The sequence below is a fragment of the Aquarana catesbeiana genome, linkage group LG03, assembly GCF_042186555.1.
Source record: "Aquarana catesbeiana isolate 2022-GZ linkage group LG03, ASM4218655v1, whole genome shotgun sequence".
In the NCBI taxonomy this organism is placed as follows: domain Eukaryota; kingdom Metazoa; phylum Chordata; class Amphibia; order Anura; family Ranidae; genus Aquarana; species Aquarana catesbeiana.
The window spans coordinates 290077447-290101536 of record NC_133326.1 but is presented as its reverse complement, the minus strand read 5'-3'; the positions used below and the strand labels follow the sequence as shown (position 1 = coordinate 290101536).

Here is a 24090-nt window from a genome sequence, read left to right as displayed (position 1 = left end):
TCCGTCAGAATAGACTCCGACAGTTTTTCCGACGGACGTACACCACATACGACGGGACTATAAAACATAAGTTCAATAGCCATTGCGCCACCCTTTGGGCCCCTTCCGCTAATTTCGTGTTTATCTCGTGTTAGTAGAAGTTTGGTGAGAGACGATTCGCACTTTTCAGACTCGTGTTTTTTCAGATCGTTTAACTGCTGTTCAGTTTGTGCTTGTGGGATTTGTATCTGCTTTTCAGTGCGTGTAGTCAGTTCGCATTTGTTCATTCAGTGCGTTCTTGTCTGCTCGTTGTTGATTTTCAGCTCGCTCTTCACAGGCCTTGCTGTTCTTCAGTGCGTTCTGTTAGTACGTTCTGACCAGCTGACCGTTTTGAAGCCATGGGGTCACAACCCAGGGTCACAACGTGAACTCGCATCGTGCATGCGCGATTTCATTTTAAACGGCGGTGAAGCCTTTTTTTATCCTTGCTGGATTCTTGCTGTTTTTTTACATTATGTGTGCAATTTATGCAGAACTTGTCTGCTATTTTTAATAAATGAAAATTCTATACTATGGGAGTTTCCCCTTCTTTTTGATATGGTTTGCCCCCGCTGGAGTGCTTGCTGTTTTGAGTTTTCCTGTCACCACGCTGTTCTGAGCGTCCCCTGCTGCCATCAAGGAGATATCCAGAAAGGAGGAAGGAGATCCGAGGACCACCAGCTGGTATCTTGCCGTGATTTCTGTGGTAATCTAATAAGCCTGTACTGACCCCCTGAGTAAGGAGCAGTCGCAGGCTTTCTGGTAAGCCTCCATCTTTTTCACTTGGTGACGGGCAGCACTATTAAGTTGGAGTATCGCATTTGGATTTTTTACACTTTTATATACAATTATTCCTGGACTTGTGGGCTTTTTTTGTTTCATTTGAACTATTTCACTATTTTGGTTTGGCACTTTAGGAATATTTATTTGTAATAAGTTGTCGGTATTTCATGATTTTTCATCACTGTTTACACCATTTCACTAGTATTTTATCAATTTATTTTGATAGCACCAATATTCATTTGTCCAGCGCTGCACTTTATATACTATTTTAACTATAAGGGGTTTCATAGTATCGTGTTAATGGCGGTGGTATCAGCACAATATGAATTCCTGTATGTGGACGTGGGGAAGAATGGCCGGATGTCAGATGGAGAAGTCTTCGCCCAGACGGAGTTTTACCAGCGTCTCCAGAGTGGTGGCCTGGGATTGCCACCTGAAGCGGATAACGTGGAAGGACTCCCCTTTGTCTTCATTGCAGATGAAGCCTTCGGTCTGGCGAGCACCTGATGAGGCCATTCCCCCAAAGGACCCTCACCCCGGAGAGGAGGGTTATTAACTACCGGCTGGCCAGAGCGAGAAGAGTTGTTGAGAATGCCTTCGGGATAATGGCCAGCCGGTTCCGCCTGTTTCCGCCTGCTTCTGACAGCAATTCATATGGCGGACTACAAACTCAAAAATTTCGTACTATCATGCTGCATTCTGCACAATTTTTTAAGAAACATTCTACAATTATATTGCCTCAGTTGGGCATGAGGCCAGACTTATTTCAGAGAATCCTCTGACTGGCCTGGATACTGGCCGTACTGGCTTGGCCCCCCAAAGCGCCCGTGAAGTTAGGGAGAAATATGTTAATTTTTTTACGGGTAGGGGTGCCATTGCAATGCAGACAATGTCTAATTTTTATTAATAAAAAAATAACGATCAAATAAAATCTCGAAATGTATTTATTGCTTGCTTGTCTTTTTGGCTGTCTCCTAGGTTCTTCTAGTGCACTTGTAGTGCCAAGTGGATTTTCCTTTAGTAAATAAGCCCCATTGTCACTGTAAACACAAAATTACTTACAAAACTGGTATTGGGCATTGAAAGAATAAGCCACACATTGTTGATTAGCAAACTTTTTCTGTGCACATTCACATGTGTGTTTATAATTTTTTTTCTAACAATCTTTTTTTTTTTTTTTTTTTTACAAACAGGTATGTTTAAAAACATAACATACACACAACTCTGGAACTTACAAAGTTCAACATCTCAAAAATCAAGGCAATATCAGACATTATAGTGTCCAAAATGTCTTGATATTGCCATAAATCAGATGGGGTGATGTTACCCCTGTAAAAGCCAAATTTTGAAGATGCACACAAATTGGGATTCCAAATGGGTAATGTCAACATGTGCTATCTCCCATCATGGGGGATCAATGGACGTGTTTTGTGGGTGCAAACCCTTCCTCTCACCTACTAGCGTTATGAGGAAGGGGTTGCACCCACAAAAACGCGTATACTGACATCCCCTGATGGCAGATAGCACATGTTGACACACTGTGTGCATCTTCAAAATCTGGCTTTTAAAATAAAAGAAAAACTTAAAATCCCAGAATGCGGTCATCTAAAAAGGAAATGAAGAACATGATCGATTTCGTTTTAGGGAAAAAGGGATTAGATTCTCCCCAAAACATCGATCATGTTCTTCATTTCCTGCTGCATGATGTCCATGCGATTGCACATGGCATCGATCTCCTATTTCCAGGCCATGATCTTGGCAACGAGTGATTGGGCGCTGGTGCTTGTAAATAGTTCCGCTGCTTCCCCTTCCACAACCAGCACATCACCTAAAATTGAAGAAAAAACATGTATTTAGAAATATGCAGGCATACATAGATTACCTGAAGCTGGAATGTCAGACACTCACCTGGTGGGATGCCCATGTCGCCCACTTCCTCCACCTCTCTTTCCTCCACATCCTCGGGGGGGGGGGGGCTGGGGCTTACTTCCCATTCAGGCTGGCGAGGTCGGGGGTCCCTGGGATCCTGTTGTCTGAATCTTTTCCCTCCTATGAGAATGAAACAAAAGGTATATTTAACACACAGATATTTGAGTCCAGAAATAGGAATATGAAACATTGCTTTGAAGTGGTGTACAATTGTCTATTTGGGAAGAGATCCAAGTTGAAGAAATCTTTTAACCAAACTGCAATACTTACCTTTTTTGGCCAAGTTTCACACCCCAAGTATCCACTGGAGCACCTGTGTGGGTTACCCTAAAAAATGTGCTGTGGTGTCCCACACTAGTGCTCCTGAGTCTGTAAACAGCTGCTGAGTGTCCTCTCCTTACATTCCACTGCATCAAGATTGCAATTCATTCAAGTTTCAATGACATCTAGACAACAATGTCCTAAATTTCTTCTAATAAGACAAATTAGCAAGACCAAAATGTAGTTAAAACCCTGTATCAACTAAATACATTGTATATATTTAAAAACAATGTTTCCTACGAATGATGTTTTCTAGCGAACGATATTTCCTACGAACAATGTTTCCTACGAACGATGTTTCCTACGAACGATGTTTCCTACGAACGATTACTGTATCCACGAACATGAAAGTAGCCATTTAAAACTGTACAACAGTAAAGAAAATCACATGGAGCAGCATGCAAGTTAATAATCATAATAGGAACACATGACAAGTACTTACTTTTTTGAAGCACCTTCTTTATTCTTGGATACTGATCCGGCTCCCTCAGTTTAAGGTCAGACCAGCATTTCCTTAATTGGTCTTTGGAGCGTTGTACCCCAAAATTCTGCTGCAGAGTCTTCACAACTTTTTACATGATTTTGGCCTTGCGCAAATTCGGCTGGGTGTTCGGTCCATGCTTCCCATCATAATCATTCCTCCGCAAGATGTCCACCATCTCCACCATTTCTTCAAAGGCCATATTGGAGGCCTTAAATCTCCTCTTCTGGAATCGGGACGTTTCGGGCTCCGGGCTTTCCTCCTCGTCATTGGAATAATTATCAACCACCTGCTGTGTCTCCGCCATGTTGCTCCTACTGCGCACCGTAGAGAGAAGGGGCGGGGAATATTTGTGAAGAAGAACGTCAGGGGCGGGCGATGCAGGCGAAGTTTCACGCATGCGCAGTGTATATAAAGCTAAAATGCATGCGTTGTACGTACGTACGTACGTACGTTCTGTGTGCATAAGAAAGAGTAATGGAAGTTGCGAGCGTCCAAAACGAAGGTAAATTTTATAAAATTTTGAACATCAGTGGCCTATACTGCTTAAAGATTGAGGCCTATATTGGGAAAGATTATGAGAGTTTAGGCTGACAGTGTTTTTGTCCTGTGTATTACAGAAAAAAAAATGAATAAGTTTAAAGGACCCAGAATTTCTGTCCATATTTATTGACAAGTACAGGGAGATGAGGAATTTGAGGGAGGTCAAACACAGTTCAAATTACAATAAACAAGTAAGGAAGGCAACGTTGGAGAAACTTCTGGGATTTGTGAAGACTTGGATCTCAGATATGAAGTTTTTGGAACTTAAAATTGGGATCTTGAGGAACATGTATAGGAAGGAGCATAAGAAGATCCTGGCTTCCCTGAGATCAGGAGCATCAGCAGATGACGTATATGAACCCAAGCTGTGGTACTTCCAAAAACTGCGGTTTCTGGACGACCAGACTGAAGCCAGGGAATCTCCTTTGACCCTTCCCTCCACCCCAGCAGAGGCTGACGAGGAACAACATGGGCCTTCCATCCTGGAAGAAGCGGATGCGCCCAGCTGGAGCCAGGTATATTATTTTTCAACATATTTATTGTCCTAATATTAATGATGTTAACTAGATGTTATAATTGATTACCTATTAAGGATATTATCCAAAAAATGATGTATACATATCAATTGACAGTAGTGGCCAAAAATGTTTGTGACCAGCTTGAAAAATGCTGGGGTCAGAATGATAGTCTATTATATGTATTAACATTGAATTTGCAAGTCATGATCTGAAAATTGTGTGTGATTGATGAACCAAAAACTAAAAACGATGTCCCTTTTTTATACACAGGATGAGCTCAGATAGTAGGAGGGTCTGCAAAGTGGCAGGCAGGAGGAGGCCGTGCCCAGTGACAGCCAGGAGGTGGCCGTGCCCAGTGACAGCCAGGAGGTGGCTGGGCCCAGTAGGAGCCTCACCCAATCCCAGGTGCCTCCCCTCTGCCTTCCAACAAAAAGACCCAGGAAGGGGACGGTGATGGAGGAGGCAGCACTGGGCCTCATTAGGGAAGCAGCGAATGTCCTCAGTCGCCCCCTCGGCGCTAAAGAGGCCTATGGCTGCTATCTAGCCACCAGGTTGCTAGAACTGAAGAAGGGCCAACGCTTCCTCTGTGAGGGACTTTTTGCTGAGGCCCTTCAGAAGGGGCTGAGGGGCCAGATAACTGAGAACAGCCACATATATGATCTCACCCATCATCCTCCTCCTCCTCCTGCCACAAGTCCACCACCAGAGCTACAGCCTCCAAGGAAGGCTGCAGGGAAAGCTGCAGGGCAGCGTGGAGGGAAGGCTGCAGCAAAGAGAAGAAAGTTATGGCCTGGGTTCAGTCTGGCCTGACAGAAGATGCAGGCTTGGTGTAGTACCACAGCCTGGGGACATATATGTCATCTGCTGCTGGTCCTGATCTCTGGGAGTCCTGGACCAGATTGGGCTCCCTATTATATGGACTCCTCAAGATCCCAATTTTTTTTCCACAGACTTGATGTGTGCCCTGGGGCCAAAAGGCTTCACAAATTCCAGAAGTTTCTCCAACGTTGCCTTCGTCTTTATTTTTTACCCAGAATAAATGGATATTTTATTTTCAGAAAATACTTGCCTATGTGTTTTTATTCAAATACATTTCTAAAAGACAATGTCTAATTAACAAGGGACACCAACCTCCTTGAGGTTCAAAAAAAAAAAAGAAATAAAAAAAATAATGTTATTGTGGTAACTTGACACACACACACACACACACACACACACACACACACACACACAAATATGAAGATCACTAGAAAATAATTTTAAAATAATACTAAAAAAAATCTTGATGAAATTAAAAATAATAAAATATGACTATAAAAAAATTGGAAACATTATTATGGATATCGGGCTTTTAAAAAATACAATATTATTCATGAGATCTGAAGAAATAATCCAAAAATCAGTTTGTGAGAACTCTGTGTGAATATGAGCAGCAAAACAACATTCTTCTAGCATTATAAAGAAGAAAAAAACACGCTCCATTAAAACGATCACAGAATTTACAGCATGAGGAATGTGCTAGCTCCAATACGCATGCTAGTTTTATCACACCGATCGCTTACATCTCGTACTTGCTTCTGAGCATGCGTCGTTTTTGGTCCGTCGGAACAGCATACAGACGAGCGGTTTTCCCGATAGAAACTGGTTCCAGCGGAGTTCCGTCGGAAAAATTTCAAACATATTCTATTTCTAGGTCCGTCAGAATTTTCGAAAGAGAAAGTCCAATGAAGCATACACACGATCGGAATGTCCGAAGGAATGCCGGAAAGTCCGGTCATGTGTACGCAGCATAAGGGTACTATTTGACCATGCTACTTCAGACTTTTCTGAAGAGACACCCTTTGTGAGTGCTGGTTAAGTGGGAACGGGATGTTGGCCAACTCACTGGGGATCAATGGGAGACAGCCCTCCAGTCGGTAGTAACCTGCTCCCTAAATGTGTCACAGCGCTTGACTCAGTTGTAAATCCTTCTGGGGGTGTACTACACTCTTCACAGATTGTGCACTATGGGTCTGATATCTATGCTTGACTCTACTAGATGCAAGCGTGATCAGGGAGACCTAATCCACCTACTGTGAAGGTGCCCAAAGCTCCACTCCTATTGTAGGGGAGTGGTGAATACTCTGAATAGGGTTTTCAAGTGTCTCTCCCTGTAGATCCCAAGCCATGCTTGTTGGGGTTGTTGGATGAATATGAATGGGATAAGTATACTAGGGAGGGGATTGGTAGGGCCCTATTTCTAGCTCGTAAATCAATGCTATATTGGAAGTCAGAAAGTCCTCCTACGGTTGGGGAATGGATTGCAGCCATCTGTAATCCGTTACGGATGGAAAAAAATGATATGTCAACATAGGGGGTGCTCAAGAAAATATGACAAGTTATGGGATCCATGGCTAGATGTACCCGTGCTTGCCCCGGTGGATCTGACCATGGATAGGTTATTAAGACTTAATGTTTGATGAAAACTTATAAGGCATTACTGGCGGCTGGAATGGTAACATGATTATATATATATTGTTTTGGTTTCTGTATCTGCTTGACCTTTATATATTAAGCGTGTACCTGGTGGCATTTACTCTGATTTTTGATTGCGGTTTTATTATTTTTGAAAGCTTTATGTGTACATTCTTGACTGTATGCTTTGTCGTTTTGGGCTGTATCCCATTGATTTTCAATTAATGAAAACTTTTTCTGGAAAATAAAAATGGGATGGTGTGGCTGTCATCAGGTCAAAAAAGACACAGAACAATAGAAACCTGACACACTACTAAAGAAATATTCAGTGGGGGTTTTCTCTGCTTCACTTATTGCTCTTGAAAACACTAAGACCCCTTTCACACTGGGGCCGTCCGTGTGTTCTCGGTAAAGCGCCGTTCGTTATAGCGGCGCTTTACCGCTGTTTAAAAGGCGCATTTGCACTGCTTTTCGGCCGCTAGCGGGGCACTTTTAACACCAAAAAAGGGGTTAAAATCTCCTGCTTCGGAAGCACTGGTCATTCATTGCAATTTTGTGTACAGCACTCCCAAACCACCCCAAAGATGCTGCTTGCGGGACTTTCTCTAATGTCCCGCAACTGCACCGCCCGGGTGTGAAAGCACACATTGCAATGAATGGGAGGCAGTTTTCAGGCGCTTTACAGTCGCTATTTCTAGTGCTAAAACGCCTGAAAACTGCCTCCCATTCATTGCAATGTGTGCTTTCACACCCGGGCGGTGCAGTGTGTGAAAGAGGTCTAAATGAGGACACGGATAGGTTTTTCTTTTGTTGGCATTGCTAACAGAGGTTCTTCCACCCTCTGTACAAAACTAAAAGTTTTTGGATAGTTAATAGCTAAAAACATGCATGCACTATTACAGACCTTGCATACACATCTGTAAATATTTTATGCATCTCTAGAAAATTTTCAGGACTAAAATGTTAGAGCCCATTCACACAGGGGCAACTTTGGATCTGACTTCAAGTCGCCCCAAGTCGCCCCTAGTCGCCTCAAGTCGCGCTACACGAAAAAATCAATGTAAGTGAATGGATCTGTCTTAATGCACACTACTGCAGTCGCTCCGACTTCAGAAAAGGTTCCTGTACTACTTCAATCCGACTTGAAGGCAACTTGTACCCATTGATTTCAATGGAAGTTGCCTCCAAGTCTGATCACTGTTCATACTCAGGCAACTTTACAGGAAGCAGAAAAGAAACAGAAATTAATTTCCTCCACTAAACAGCCAGCCCCCTCCTTCTCACACACAGCTGATAAGCTCTGATTGGCCACTTGTAAAGTTCCCTGTCCTGGAGGCGACTTCAAGTTGTGTTGTAAGTTGCCCCAAGTCGTGCTGTGATTCATACTCAAGTCGTATCCAAGTTGCCTCCCAAAGTCGTGCTGGAAGTCGTGTTGCCCCTGTGTGAATGGGCTCTTAGGGTTAGACAGAAAAGATTATAGATTATAAAGCTGCCCATGAGTTGGTTTATTTTCAGCTGACTTAAAAGATGCTTGATGGAAGCTCAGATGTACAACTGTCAGCTGCTAACAATATAGTTATACAAAAAATACGTCACTTGCCCCCATCTATAGCTGGCTATCACAGTAAGAAGCATTGGAAGGCTAACAACAGGTATAAACAAGGACAAGGATAAATCCAAGGAAAAAAACAAGCTTAACTTACTGACCAGCCGCAGACAACCAAATAACCTGTCTAAATGCTTCTTACTGTTATAGCCAGCTATAGAAGGGGGCAAGTGGCGTATTTTTTGTATCACTGTCGTGTTTTATGGTCAGGCAAGGCACTGACACCCTTGCAGCCATTGTGCTATAGGCTGGGTGTTCAGTGTGCCCCTGTACCTTTAAGAAGGGGTGGGCTCCCCTTCAGTCCACCTGCTCTCACCTATCCATCAGAATGCATGTGCCTCCACTGTGGGGACACTCATAAGTTAGTGTTAGGTACCACAGATACTGGAGGTGCCTTGACGGGGCTCTGTGGCTTACGCATGCATTTGCAAATGTGTGCAGACTAAACCCCTGCTTTTAACGCATACTGTTAGACAGGTTATTTGGTTGTCTGCGGCTAGTCAGTAAGTTAAGCTTATTTTTTTCCTTGGATTTATCCTTGGCCTTGTTTATAACAATATAGGTACTATCCATTGTTTCTATACCATTAACACTGCTGTTAAAATGGACATTGATCCCTTCCTGTCCGCAAACAGTATATTTAGGCTCCCCAGCACAATGTCCTGGGTGTATACTGGATGGGGGGGCTGTATACTGGATGGGGGGGCTGTGAAAACATTTTCCTTAAACTTCCCAAATTGGGGTGCGGTAAATAAAAATATCCCATAGTTTGTCGATGCTATAACGCTTGCGCAAAATAATTAATATACGCTTATTGGGATTTTTTTTACCAACAATATGTAACAGAATACATATTGGCCTAAATTTATGAAGAGATTAGATTTTTTAATTTTTTTTTATTGGATGGGTTTTATAGTGGGGAAAAAAAATAGTGTTTTTTTTTTTTTTTTTCAAAATTGTCGCTCTTTTTTATTTATAGCGCAAACAATAAAAACCATAGAGGTGATCAAATACCACCAAAAGAAATCCCTATTTGTGGGGAAAAAAGGACATACATTTTATTTGGATACAGTGCTGCATAACCATGCAATTGTCAGTTAAAGTAACGTAGTGCAGTATCGCAAAAAAACGGCCTGGTCATGAAGGTGGGTCAATCTTCCGGAGGTCAAGTGGTTAACAGCCACCAACAACACATTGCACAGCTGGTGGCTCTCCATCCCAGCTGGCAGTAACAGCTGCAGTCTCCACTGATGGTTGAAACAAATCAGAGTGGTTCCAGATTATGGGATCACTATGTCAGCTTTGGCATAATGATAACATTCAAGCAGGAAGCCTTGTTAACTAAAGAAGGCATTAGCCCGAAGAGGACACTACTGACGCTACTGCAACCTGATCACAAGAGAAGGTTGCAGTGTTCATCTGATTAATACAGTAAGTATTAAAAAGAATGATTAATAAAACAAATAAAATAAAGTTTTGTTCACTTTTTAGCAAAAAAAAAAAAAGGGTTTATTACAACAGTATATCAAGTCAAGCTTATATGTAAGATAGAGATAGATATGATGCTTCTAAACTTGGCTTGGGCATCTAGGCTTTATTGACCTATAGTATAACTCAGAGTTAAACATTTGCACATATTTAGCAGTACTAAACCGATTCTTTAATAAACCCCTGAGATGAAAGATTTCACACAAACACATAAAACCATGGAAACATACAAACCTTCATTATAGACTGTGTAATTCGGAAAATCTGTATCAAATTGTCATTCGTCTCCCCTTTTAAGTCTGTGCTAGTCACCTGTAAAACCAAACAGTTGCACAATGAATTACTATTCTGATGACCACTTGGAATTTAGAAACAGTGAAAAGATGATTTGCAGGCTCAGATCTGTTTCAAGTGTAATCCACCTTGAATCGAAGGCAGCACCTATAAATGAATGAATGCAGACACCCTGCTAGGCTGAGATCACAAACCTGCGATAAGGTTTTCAGCATCTTTTCTGCCAATCTTTCTTGATTGGGAAGAACATCTGGATCCACTTTCATGAGCTTCTCCCAGTCTAAAGAAGGAGCCATCTTTATTGGCTATCTTTCTAGAAAAATAAATAAAAAAAACACAAAGAACTGATTTACTACTTACAAGAAGAGTCATGTTTGTTAAAAAAGCAGTATTAGGCCCCTATCACACGGGGCGGATCTGCTCAGTAAAGTCCCCCAGCTCAGCGGGGGATCGCTCCGTTGATCTCCACTGAGCCGGCGGATGACAGGTCAGTCTTTTCTCACTGGAGCAAGGAGGGACCTGTCAGAGCCCCGCTAATTTCTATGGGGAGATCAGACGAAAACAGAAAACATGTCCATTTTCATCAGATCCCATCTGATGCGATCCGCCAGACGGATGGCAAACGTATCGCCCATACGTCTGTTTTGAGTGGATCGGATGGCAGACGGGTGTCAGCGGACACATCTGCCTGCCCATAGAAGTCAATGGGTGGCCCGCTCGTATCCGCCTGAAAAACGGACAGGCGGATCCGAGCGGGCTTATCGTGTGAAAGGGGCCTTAAACCCCAAACCAAAAATGTATCATATTGCAGCTTGCCAATCATTAGATGCAGTGGCTGCATTTGCTTTCTTTTCTTTAGCTTTTTTTCCCTCTGTTTTCCCTGGTGATCTGGCCAGTAACATACCTCCTGTATTAGTCAGACACCACTCTGTGTGAATGAGCACCGGAGGCACATCGGATAGCAGCATTGTCACTCTGGGGGAAGGGGTGTGTTAAAGGCTAAGTTCACCTTTAGGAGTTTGCTACACTCATATCCACCTCCTGTTGCCAGCGCTCCCCACTCTGTGACAGCGGGCGGGGGATCTTCTTCCTTCTCTAAAACCCGCTGTCGGCTGACGTCAAAGAGCCGGTCCAGGCCCTGAAAAGATCCTGATCATATGGTTGATACCCATTCAGAAGCCTGGATCGGCAGCTGGCTCAGTCTCTCAGCGATCCACTAAAAGCCTGAGCCATACTTCTCTTTTAAAGCCAAACTCCAGCTAGCATTTTTAAAGCAGTTACAAAAACACTTTTTATGTACTCTTTTGTGATGAATGTTTTACACAAATAGATAAAAGCTGGTCATTGTAAGCAACACTGTAATGCCCTGTACACACGGTCGGATTTTCCGATGGAAAATGTCCGATCGGAGCGTGTTGTCGGAAATTCCGACCGTGTGTGGGCTCCATCGGACATTTTCCATCGGATTTTCCGACAAACAAAGTTGGAGAGCAGGAGATAAAATTTTCCGACAACAAAATCCGTTGTCGGAAATTCCGATCGTGTGTAAACAAATCCGACGGACAAAGTGCCATGCATGCTCAGAATAAATAAAGAGATGAAAGCTATTGGCCACTGCCCGTTTATAGTCCCGACGTACGTGTTTTACGTCACCGCGTTTAGAACGATCGGATTTTCCGACAACTTTGTGTGACCACGTGTATGCAAGACAAGTTTGAGCCAACATGCGTCTGAAAAAATCCTAGAATTTTGTTGTCGGAATTTCCGAACAAAGTCCAACCGTGTGTACGCCCTATAAGTGTTATATGGTTTGTTTCAATCCCCTAACTGCTACTTTGTCTGGACAGTTTAGTCTGTTAAAGGAAATTTTGAAATAACAGACCTACAGATGAAAACAAAGACAAAAAGCAGGGTTGCACCAATACTGATATCAATGCTGATACTAAGCATTTGCACGAGTAAAGGTACTCGTGCAAATGCTCCGATACCTGAAACGGATACTTTCAGGCTCGGTTCTTTCAGCTGTCAGCGGGATTTCCCCACTGACAGCTGAAATTTACAAAAAAAAAGCCGGTGGTTAACGATTAAAGGGGTTGTAAAGGTTCTTTTTTCATTATTTTTGTTAAAAAAAGGCAGCTGGGAAATGCATTGCTCAGCCTGACACAAAAAGGTAAAAAGAAACATTGCTTCTTTTTGTATCTTTCTGTTTCTTCATCTACAGATCAAAGGGATGAACTTCGATCTGCAGATGAAACCAGTATAAAGCAACCTGTCAAGTTAAAAAAAAAAAAAAAAAAAGAATTTAATGTTCTTCTGTTCTTACCCCTTATTAACCCCTATTTTACTCTAATTAACTCCTTATTCTCCTTCTCCATTTAATCATTATTTTGAAAAAGGGAATTGCAGCTCCAAAAAGCTCCAGACCTCTTGGAAACACCCACCCTATTAAGAAGTCACAGGTGCTGGCTCTGCACAAAATTTGGAAGAAAGAAAAAATCCTGGACGGCCGCACTCCGCTAAAGGCATCTTTATGGAAAAAAGTTTTAGAATCCAACACGGTCACTTCATACACAAAGAAAACTGGGAAAACCAGCTGACATGTTTCACACCATGCGTTGGGGCTTAATCAGACAATTAATTATTATTTTGCTGGGTTTTTTGTGCACTTACATTTTATAAACTATTCATAATTAAAAAAACAAAAATTGTTTGCTTTGTTTGTTAATATTTTTATACCTTTAACATATATTTACATGTTTCACATTGAAAAAAGCACACAAAAAAAAAAAAAAGAAAAACAAAAAGTGTAAACAACTTCTTTTCAATGCTGTGTGCTATTGCTGACAGCTGAAGTGTAAACAAAACAGTAGGTATTGGTAATTTGTTTATTTATTGGCGTATAACACACACAGGCGTATAACACGCACATTCATTTTAAGAGGGAAGTTTCAGGAAAAAAACAAATTTTAAATAAGGAACTTTGAAGCAAAATACGGGTCAGTGCCCATCTGCAGCCATCAATGCAGCCGCCTCGCCACTGCCATCAATGCAGCCGCCTCGCCACTGCCATCAATGCAGCCGCCTCGCCACTGCCATCAATGCAGCCGCCTCGCCACTGCCATCAATGCAGCCGCCTCGCCACTGCCATCAATGCAGCCGCCTCGCCACTGCCATCAATGCAGCCGCCTCGCCATTGCCATCAATGCAGCCTGATCAATGCCCATCTGCAGCCTAGAGGGGACAGGGAGGGGGGTGGGATGAGCGCCGACAGATTGCATACAGTGAGAATCTCCTATGATGGACCGAACAGTGGTCCAAAGGTGGCCCAGGAGACGGGACTTCCTATTACAGAGGCCGCCAAGTAAACAGTCGATTCTCACTGCATGTACGAGGCAGCAAAAATCGAAGTATTGGCGTATAACACGAACACGCTATTTTCACACGATTTTCAGGGTGAAAAAAGTGCGTGTTATATGCCAATAAATACAGTACTAAAAAAAAAAGTTTCAGTACTCGTAAAAAAAAAATAAAAAATGGTGCATCCCTAACAAAAAGCCTAAAAATAGAAAACAATTGCAGCCATCACATCTAAATGTTGGTAAGCTGCAATATATTACATTTAAGAAAGGATCTTCCCACATATGGCCACCCTGAGATTTAGGGTAGCTCAGCCAAAGGATTACTGGACCATTGCCATATCATGCACTCATTCACTTCTATAGATAAGGTGATCCCTTCTGCTTCTCCAGTGTATTATCACAAGTGGAGACAGACACAAATGACACTTTCAGGGGTAGTGTATATACAACATTGTATACTTAATCCAATCCAAAATTAGCTAGAAACAGATCTGGCTCTCCAGATGATTGAATCCCTAAACAAAAGCTTAGCAGGCACAAATCTCCCTCTGACATTTAGCTCTGTCATTTCACAATACAGAGTAAATAGTGCTGAAACCAGCAACCAGACTTCAATGGCCTCATCACAGCTCTAAATAAACATTCTCACTTCTTTTGCTCTCTGCAAGTGTATGTGCTCAATAGACATCCCCAGGGCAACGCTCATTATGGATAACAAATACATCTACACAGAGAAACTTTACAAAGTCTCCTTTACAGACTATGGTCTCTTTCCCACTGACGGGGTCTCTCCACTGATCCCCGCTGATCAGGCAGATGACAGGTCCACGCCCACTCCGCTGATGCAGAGCTGACACAGACACAGTTCACCTTCCTGTATGGGCGTTCTGATGTAAACGGACCGCTTGTGCGTTTACATCCGACTGTCATCTGATCCAATAGACAGAAGGGGAACAGATCTCCCATCTGTTTTTGGCGGATAGGATCAAATCAGATGTTGGCGAGTGTCAACAGACGCATGTCTATTGACATCCGCAGCTCCATGGAGGGCAATGGATGGTCTGATCGGGTCCCCCTAAAAAACTGACAAGAAGCCCCGATCGGTCCACCTGGGTGAAAGGGGCCTAAAGGGTCGATGCATACTAACAGCAGAAAAAAATGCTTATAGTTAGAGTTACACCGATATCGGTATCTGTGCCGATACTAAGCATTAACAAGAGTACTCGTGCAAATGCTCCGATACTTGAAACCGATAAGTTTGCGGTGCGATTTGAGCCCATACAAAATGAATGTGCTCAAGTAGCACTGCAAAGAAACGCATGTGATTTGAAAAGAAATGCGGTGCGATTCCTGTCTGAATCACATGTGGTTTTCCCCACCTCTCCTGTGTGAACCCAGGCTTGTCAAAGTGATTTCAGCCTTGGTTCACACAGGAGTGGTGTGAGGGACCGCATGCGATTCAGACAGGAATCACACTGCATTCCTGTTCAAATCTTTGCAGTGCGATTTGAGCCCATTCATTTTGTATTGTTATTATTATACAGGATTTATATAGCACCAACAGTTTATGCAGCGCTTTACATTGTAGAGGGGGGACAGCACAATTACAGTACAGTTCAATACAGAAGGGACAGGAGGGCCCTGTTTGTTTTGTATGGGCTCAAATCGCACCCCAAAGGTATCGGTTCTTGGTATCGGCAAGTACTTTACCAAAAGTATCATATTTTCCGGTAAAAGAAACAAAAACCTATTGGTGCAACCCTGCGCATAAGTAGCTCATAATGCACAAGAGTTTAGGAGTGTTTATGGGAATTTGCTCTTACAAGCGTTTTTTTCCAAAACGTTCCTCTCTGCTCATTTTTCAATATACACTTAAAGACTCAAATGCTCCTGGTACCATGCTTAAGAGCATTTCGAAGCATTTATGAGCCCCATGCATACTGCTGCTCTAAAACTGATGGCTTTTAGGGGTTTTGAATACACCTCAATAAAAGCCTATGGGGTTGATTTACTAAAACTGAAGAGTGCAAAATTTGGTGCAGTTCTACATAGGTTTTTTGTCAAAGCTTAATTGAACCATTTAGAAGCTGATTAGCTACCATGCACAGCTGCACCAGATTTTGCACTCTGCAGTTTTGGTAAGGTTGGGCTCACACATGCGTGGCCGCGGTTTCAGTGTGGTAGTCCGGTGCATTTCTGTTCGCCGTTCAGGTGCAAATTTTTACCTGAACCGGACCCAAAAATACACAGGACCCTTTTTAAAACCGCCCCGCACATGTGTAAACCGGCTCTATTGAAAGCCGGTCACATTCACATTATGCTAATTGGCCCCCCATCCCCTGGGCTGTGGAGGGGGTGGGAGCGGCTGGCTCAGGCTCTTAGCGGCTTGCTGAGAGGCTGAGCCAGATTCCAGTCCAGGGTTGTGGGCAGGTCCTGACTTTATTGCCGCAAACTTGCCCCAGCGTGGACGGGCTCTGTGACATAAGCCAACAGCAGGCTTCAGCCCAGTGTCTGCTGAAAATAGGTCACAGGAGTGCAAAACGAACTGCGCAGCTTTGGCTGTACTTCTCCTTTAAGGCTGGATTCACACCTATGCAGTTTTAGCGCTTTTTGCATTTTGCAGATTTGCACTACAGTCCATTTAACATGATTTCCTATGGAACACGTTCTGTAGTGCAAATCTGCAAAATGCAAAAAGCACTAAAAATGCATAGGTGTGAATCCAGCCTTAACTCCTTGGCACCGGCTCCTGCCAGCCCTATTAAAGGTTTGGACTGCTGGGAGGCAGGCAGGTGGGACTTATGGCCATGTGACCCCCATGATTGGCTGTCACATGATCAAAAACTCTTGATCGCAAGCAGCAATCAGAAGCTTTTCATTAGCTGCCAGTCACTGCGTGCTTGGCACAGCCCTGTTGGCGCTTTGCACGCAAATATGCAGCTGCCCGGCGCTGAGAGGCCACATATTTGCGTGCGCTCAGCACCAACTGGTTAAGGCCTTTATCACCCCCTGACCAATGACATGCAGCCACCCAGGGCTGCACACATACTGCAGCCGCAACAGCATTACGTATCTGGCGGGGGGGGCATTATCAGTGCCTAATGCAAATCTATGAGGCCACCCTGAAAACACCTGCAATGTAGGTAATTGAGTGCAGTGGAGTGAGATTTAAAGGGTTAAATCAGATGTCAGTGTGGATCACATATTCAAGGGGTAGCAGGGGCTTCCGCACATGTGAACAAGCCCCTAGTCCAGCCATTCATGGATTGAAATTCAGCCGGTCCCTGGCAGGGTGGTTGTACAGAAAATGATCTATTTATTTGAATTTGCTACAACTGCCGTGTTGGAAAAAGCTCACCCGATCAGGGCTGTTGGCTATAGCCTGCAACGCTAATCAGTGTTACAAAGGCACAGCAGAGAAGTGTGTGTAGGGGGGGAATCAGGTTTTTTTTTTTTTGTTTTGGTTTTTTTCGTTTAACCTGATTGGAAAAAAAAAAGGAATCATCAATGGCAGTGGTGCTCAGCCTGTGGCCTCCAGCTGTTGCGGACCTACAAGTCCCATGAGGCATTGCAAGGCTGACAGGTACAAGCATGACTCCCAAAGGCAGAGGCTTGATGGGACTTGTAGTTCCACAACAGCTGGAGGCCACAGGTTGAGCACTGTTGATCTATGGCAGGGATATGCAATTAGCGGACCTCCAGCTGTTGCAGAACTACAAGTCCCATGAGGCATAGCAAGACTCTGACAGCCACAGGCATGATGGGACATGTAGTTTTGCAACAGCTGGAGGTCCACTAATAGCATATCCCTGATCTATGGGCTGCCTTAGTCATGTCCATCTAAACCTGCCAGTTCATAGTACAATCCCCTTTACCCAGAATGACGGCACTGCTGCCCAAGGGTGTCTCCATTGCTCCTCCAGTAGAGTGGGGGCGCTCTAATAGTGGAGGTGTATTACTGGACAGATCCCTAGGTGAACACAAAGGGAAAAAACACTGTAAAATGAATGCAGCCATCACATGGAATGATCGCTAAGCTGCAATATTTGACATTTGTGTGACTGTTCAATATAGAGAAGTAGCTGGCTGTGTGGGCACAGGGGGAAGGTTGCAGGATATGTAATGAGAACTCACCTCCCTAGGAGGGATCAGCAGTGTGAGAGGGATGTTGCAGGCACACAATGGAGAGATTACAGGCTGTGGGGTGTTCTCATACTCTGCACGCACAGCACTGACCGCACACTCATAACTAGCTGTGTCCCATAACACCGAGCAGTATGTTGTCTTCCCAGCGGACGGCTCAGGATGAACAGGTGACGGATGCTCTATATACAACACACAGCTTCTCCTACAACCACAGGCACCACAGCGCCAACACCGCGGGGAGAGCCGGGAAAGCGTTGCTAAGGAACCCCATTAAACACTGATTAGCCCCCGGAACAGGAAGATCCCGCCCACTGATACTTCGTAGGCTTCCAGAAATCAAGGCTCCAGGCTCTGTACAGTGACGGCTCGGGCCGTCTATAGGTGGCGCTGTGGTCATGGAGCTACGGCTGAGTTACTGGAGAGCGAGGGAGCCCCGAGGCTTCTACCGCACTGACTCCTCCCCAGGGACTCTCCATAGCGCCATGCTGGGGGAACATGGATGTGACCTCATATCCGGCTAGAGGAATCATGGAGGAGGGGCCGGCTTACTTCTCTGTCATGGCGGCTTCCACAGCTCGGAATTAATCCCATTGAAGCGGGCTGGGCTGTCTTCCATCAGTGGAGTCTTCTCTGGGATATTCCTGCTCACTGGAGGAAGAAGAGCAGTGTGCACCGCTGGGGGTGTTATCAGAGCAACCATCCTCCATAGAGGAGACAGTAAGACATCTCTCACTGTCATGTGTGTCTATGGATATCTGCTTACCAGGTGCCTGCTGTGTATGGATATCTGTGTTCTTGGTGTCTGGTCTGTATGGGCATCTGATCTCTAGGTGCTTGCTGGGTATGGGCACCTTCTTACTAGGTGTGTATGGGCATCTGCTATCTTGTTACCTTCTGTTAATGGGCATCTGCTCACTAAGTGTGTACTCGCTTGGGGTGTATGGGCATCTGCTCGTTGGGTGCCTGCTGTGTATGGGCGCCTGCTCGCTGAGCATGTATGGGCACCTGGCGTGTATGGGCATTTGCTTACTGGGCGCCAGGCGTGTATGGGCATTTGCTTACTGGGCGCCAGGCGTGTATGGGCATTTGCTTACTGGGCGTGTATGGGCGACTGCTCTCTGGGCGTGAATGGGCATTCCCTTACTGGGCACCTGCTCGCCGGGGGTGTGTGGGCATCTGCACACTGGGCGTGTATGGGCATTCGCTTACTGGGCGTGTATGGGCATTCGCTTACTGGGCGTGTATGGGCATTCGCTTACTGGGCGCCTGGCATGTATGGGCATTCGCTTACTGGGCGTGTATGGGCATTCGCTTACTGGGCGTGTATGGGCATTCGCTTACTGGGCGTGTATGGGCATTCGCTTACTGGGCGCCTGGCATGTATGGGCATTCGCTTACTGGGCGTGTATGGGCATTCGCTTACTGGGCGTGTATGGGCATTCGCTTACTGGGCGCCTGGCATGTATGGGCATTCGCTTACTGGGCGTGTATGGGCGCCTGCTCGCTGGGCGTGTATGGGCGCCTGCTCGCTGGGCGTGTATGGGCATTCGCATACTGGGCGCCTGGCAAGTGTGTGCATCCACTTACTGGGCGTGTATGGGCGCCTGCTCGCTGGGCGTGTATGGGCATTCGCTTACTGGGTGCCTGGCATGTATGTGCATTCGCTTACTGGACGTATATGGGCGCCTGCTCGCTAAGCATGTAGGGGTGCCTGGCGTGTATGGGCATTTGCTTACTGGGCGCCTGGCGTGTATGGGCATTTGCTTACTGGGCGCCAGGCGTGTATGGGCATTTGCTCTCTGGGCGTGTATGGGTATTCGCTTACTGGGCGCCTGCTCGCTGGGGGTGTCTGGGCGCCTGCACACTGGGCATGTTTGGGCATTCACTTACTGGGCACCTGACATGTGTGGGCATTCGCTTACTGGGCGTGTATGGGCATTCGCTTACTGGGCGCCTGGCATGTATGGGCATTCGCTTACTGGGCGTGTATGGGCGCCTGCTCGCTGGGCGTGTATGGGCGCCTGCTCGCTGGGCGTGTATGGGCATTCGCATACTGGGCGCCTGGCAAGTGTGTGCATCCACTTACTGGGCGTGTATGGGCGCCTGCTCGCTGGGCGTGTATGGGCATTCGCTTACTGGGTGCCTGGCATGTATGTGCATTCGCTTACTGGACGTATATGGGCGCCTGCTCGCTAAGCATGTAGGGGTGCCTGGCGTGTATGGGCATTTGCTTACTGGGCGCCTGGCGTGTATGGGCATTTGCTTACTGGGCGCCAGGCGTGTATGGGCATTTGCTCTCTGGGCGTGTATGGGTATTCGCTTACTGGGCGCCTGCTCGCTGGGGGTGTCTGGGCGCCTGCACACTGGGCATGTTTGGGCATTCACTTACTGGGCACCTGACATGTGTGGGCATTCGCTTACTGGGCGTTTATGGACATTCGCTTACAGGGCGTGTATAGGCATTCGCTTACTGGGCGCCTGGCATGTATGGGCATTCGCTCGCTGGGCGTGTATGGGCATTCGCATACTGGGCGCCTGGCATGTGTGTGCATTCACTTACTGGGCGTGTATGGGCGCCTGCTCGCTGGGTGTGTATGGGCATTCGCTTACTGGGCGCCTGGCATGTATGTGCATTCGCTTACTGGGCGTGTATGGGCGCCTGCTCGCTAAGCATGTATGGGCATTTGCTTACTGGGCTCCAGGCGTGTATGGGCATTTGCTCTCTGGGCGTGTATGGGCATTCGCTTACTGGGCGCCTGCTCGCTGGGGGTGTGTGGGCGCCTGCACACTGGGCGTGTTTGGGCATTCACTTACTGGGCACCTGACATGTATGGGCATTCGCTTACTGGGCGTGTATGGGCATTCGCTTACTGGGCGCCTGGCATATATGGGCATTCGCTTACTGGGCGTGTATGGGCGCCTGCTCGTTGGGCGTGTATGGGCGCCTGCTCGCTGGGCGTGTATGGGCATTCGCATACTGGGCGCCTGGCATGTGTGTGCATTCACTTACTGGGCGTGTATGGGCGCCTGCTCGCTGGGCGTGTATAGGCATTTGCTTACTGGGCGCCTGGCATGTATGTGCATACGCTTACTGGGCGTGTATGGGCGCCTGCTCGCTAAGCATGTATGGGCGCCTGGCGTGTATGGGCATTTGCTTACTGGGCGCCTGGCGTGTATGGGCATTTGCTTACTGGGCGCCTGGTGTGTATGGGCATTTGCTCTCTGGGCGTGTATGGGCATTCACTTACTGGGCGCCTGCTCGCTGGGGGTCTGTGGGCGCCTGCACACTGGGCGTGTTTGGGCATTTGCTTACTGGGCGTGTATGGGCATTCGCTTACTGGGCGCGTGGCATGTATGTGCATTCGCTTACTGGGCGTGTACGGGCGCCTACACGCTGGGCGTGTATGGGCACCTGTACACTACTGATCTGTATGTGTTGAAAAGGGAGATCTTCTGTTTCAGCTGAGCTGAAACACGATCCCTGTTTTCCTTCAGTGTATCCACGTCCCCCCACAGTTAGAATCACTCCCTAGGACACACTTAACCCCTTGATCGCCCCCTAGTGTTAACCTCTTCCTTCCCAGTGTCATTTATTCAGGGATCAGTGCATTTTTTTTTTTTTTTTTTTTATATAGCACTGATCACCATTGGTGTCACTTAGGCCCCTTTTCAAACGCGCTTTCCGTTCAGGTCTGTCTGTCAGTTTTTTCAGGCGGACCTGTTGGGACGCTCCATGCACTTCTATGGAGCTGCAGATGTCAGCAGTGACATGTCCGCTGACTTCCAATCTGATCCTGTCCATGAAATCCAGACGGACGGAAACCCTATTTTCCATCTGTCTGGACATCTGATCTTCATAGAGGACAGAGGGGCTTTGACACAGTGGGCAGAGACGGACCTGTCAGCTGAGCGATCCCCGCTGAGCAAAGCGGAGTCTGTACACAGACAAGCCCGTGTGAAAGGGGCCTTTGGGTCAGATTTGTCCGCCACAATGTCATAGTCCCACTAAAGATCGCCGCCATTACTAATAAAATAAAAATAAGTGCCATAAATTTAACCCATGGTTTGTAGATGCGATCACTTTTGCGCAAACCAATCAAACGCTTATTGGGTTTTTTTTTATTTTTTTATCAAAAATATGTAGCTGAATACATATTGGCCTAAACTGATGAAGAAATTGGATTGGTTTTTTATTCAAAATTGCTGCTTTATTTTTTTTTTGTTTATAGCGCAAAAAATAAAAAACGCAGAGGTGATCAAATAACACCAGAAGAAAGCTCTATTTGTGGGAAAAGTCATCAATTTTATTTGGGTCCACATTGCACAACGGTGCAATTGTCAGTTAAAGCAAAGCAGTGCCGTATTGCAAAAAATGGCCTGGTTAGGAAATGGGTAAAACCTTCCAGGGCTGAAGTGGTTAATGTGCACCACGTGGGGTGCAGTTAAAATGCACCGCTGTGCACTTTCAGAAGGACTGCACATTCTAATGTGTTGCAAGAAATCACGAAAAGTGTCAACGTGACCTAAAAGTGGAATTGAATGCAAAGTGTGTTGGTTTTTTTTTTTTTTTTTTTTTTTTTTGTAGTTTGGTCGGATGGATCTGAATGGACTCGGATGTGGGCAGATATAGGTGGCCATATGGTCGCTTACATCCACCAAGACTTAGAGATACATCAGAGTCTGTTTGTTTTTAAACCATGTACAGTAGAGCTGCACGATTAATCGTTAAGAATCATTATCGCACTTTTTTTAATTTCCCTCTTACGATCCTGACAAAGTATTTCCCGATTCTTTCTGTGCAGATAATTCTCTGCTCTGCTGAAGCTGACAGCAGAAAGGGGGAAACAAAAAACGTGCAGTCTGCCAAAAATTATAACATTCTTTAGCAGTGGAATTAAGTGTATTCCTTTGATCTAAAGGACAAATCGTTGCAATGTTTAATAAAATGAGGGGAGTTTAAACACCAAATCTTTTTCTGACATTTGTTGGTTTCAAGTTAAAATGTGTGTTTTTTTTTTTTTTTTGCTAGAAAATTACTTAGAACCCCCCAAAAAAAACCTATATATATATATATATATATATATATATATATATATATATATATATATATATATATATATATATATATATATATATAATATATATATATATATTTTAAGAAATTGAAAAAAAACTCACCAATGAAGTTAACCCAATTTTTGTATAATGTGAAAGATTTTACGCTGCAAGAATCTTGATCTTTTTATTTAAAGCAAAAAAAAAATCTTGATTCTCATTTTTGCCAGAATCGTGCAGCTCTCATGTACAGTAACCATGGGTCAAATACAGACTGCCAAAAATGCCCTTTGTGGAAGGGGCCGTACTGCCCATTATTGTATTGGCGTTGGGAAGGGTGAGGGGGCCACTTGGGGGGGCTTAGGGCTCATTTACACTCACTTTGACTTAAACACACATTAACCATTTTTATACTGGGCACTTTCACCCCCACTCCCTGCCCAGTCCAATTTTCAGCTTTCAGCGCTGTCACACTTTGACAATTGCGCAGTCACGCAACACTGTACTCATATACATTTTTTTTTCTTCACACAATTAGAGCTTTCTTTTGGTTAATCACCCCTGGGTTTTTGTATTTTTTGCTAAATGAACGGGAAAGAACTAATTTGGCGGGGGGTGGGGACGTTTTTCAGAGTTTGTTAAACTTTTTTTTTTTTTGGCAAAATGTTTTTTCTCCTTCACTGATGGGGCTACACGGGGAGTTCTGTATGGATTTTGCACCGCATGCAAATCGTAACTTGTTCATGAGAGTGTGTATATTAACACCCCAAAATCAGTTCACAAAATGCAGTGCAATTTACAGAATCTGATCGCATGTGATCTGATTCTGGTGCTCCCAAAAAAAGTATGTTTTCTTTTTTTTTTTTTTTTTTTGTTTTTTTTTGTTTTCTTTTTTTGGTGCGATTTGAGCTATACAGAATAATGGCTCAAATCACACTGAAGATTCTCATGAGATTTGAACTGGAATGCAGTGCGATTCCTGTTAGAAAAAAATCACATGCAGTTTCCAGCATTGCATAGTGTGAACCGGGGCTCGGAGCTCTTTAAAAAAGCATGTCCAGTTTTGAAGCAAATGTAAATGAGCCCTTAGTAACA

The 24090-nt window shown here is 44.9% G+C and overlaps 2 protein-coding genes across 3 annotated transcripts in view; one reads left to right on the top strand and one right to left on the bottom strand.

Annotated features, from left to right (window-relative positions):
• The window catches only part of CEP290 (centrosomal protein 290), a 318271-nt gene extending 300005 nt beyond the window's left edge, over positions 1-18266 (bottom strand). The window contains exons 1-3 of the mRNA XM_073620204.1: positions 17929-18266; positions 10630-10748; positions 10376-10453 (exon numbers count right to left, since the gene is read on the bottom strand). Of these exons, the coding sequence (XP_073476305.1) occupies positions 10376-10453; positions 10630-10731 (180 nt within the window). The 5' untranslated portion in view covers positions 10732-10748; positions 17929-18266. The remainder of the gene's footprint in view (positions 1-10375; positions 10454-10629; positions 10749-17928) is intronic.
• Positions 18267-18436: 170 nt separating this feature from the next.
• TMTC3 (transmembrane O-mannosyltransferase targeting cadherins 3) overlaps positions 18437-24090 on the top strand; it is a 135329-nt gene continuing 129675 nt past the window's right edge. The window contains exon 1 of one of the 2 annotated variants that reach the window (XM_073620205.1): positions 18437-18657. The gene's annotated coding sequence lies outside the window, so the exon portion shown is untranslated. Of the gene's footprint in view, positions 18707-24090 lie in introns of both variants that reach the window. The other variant, XM_073620206.1, reaches the window with a different exon arrangement.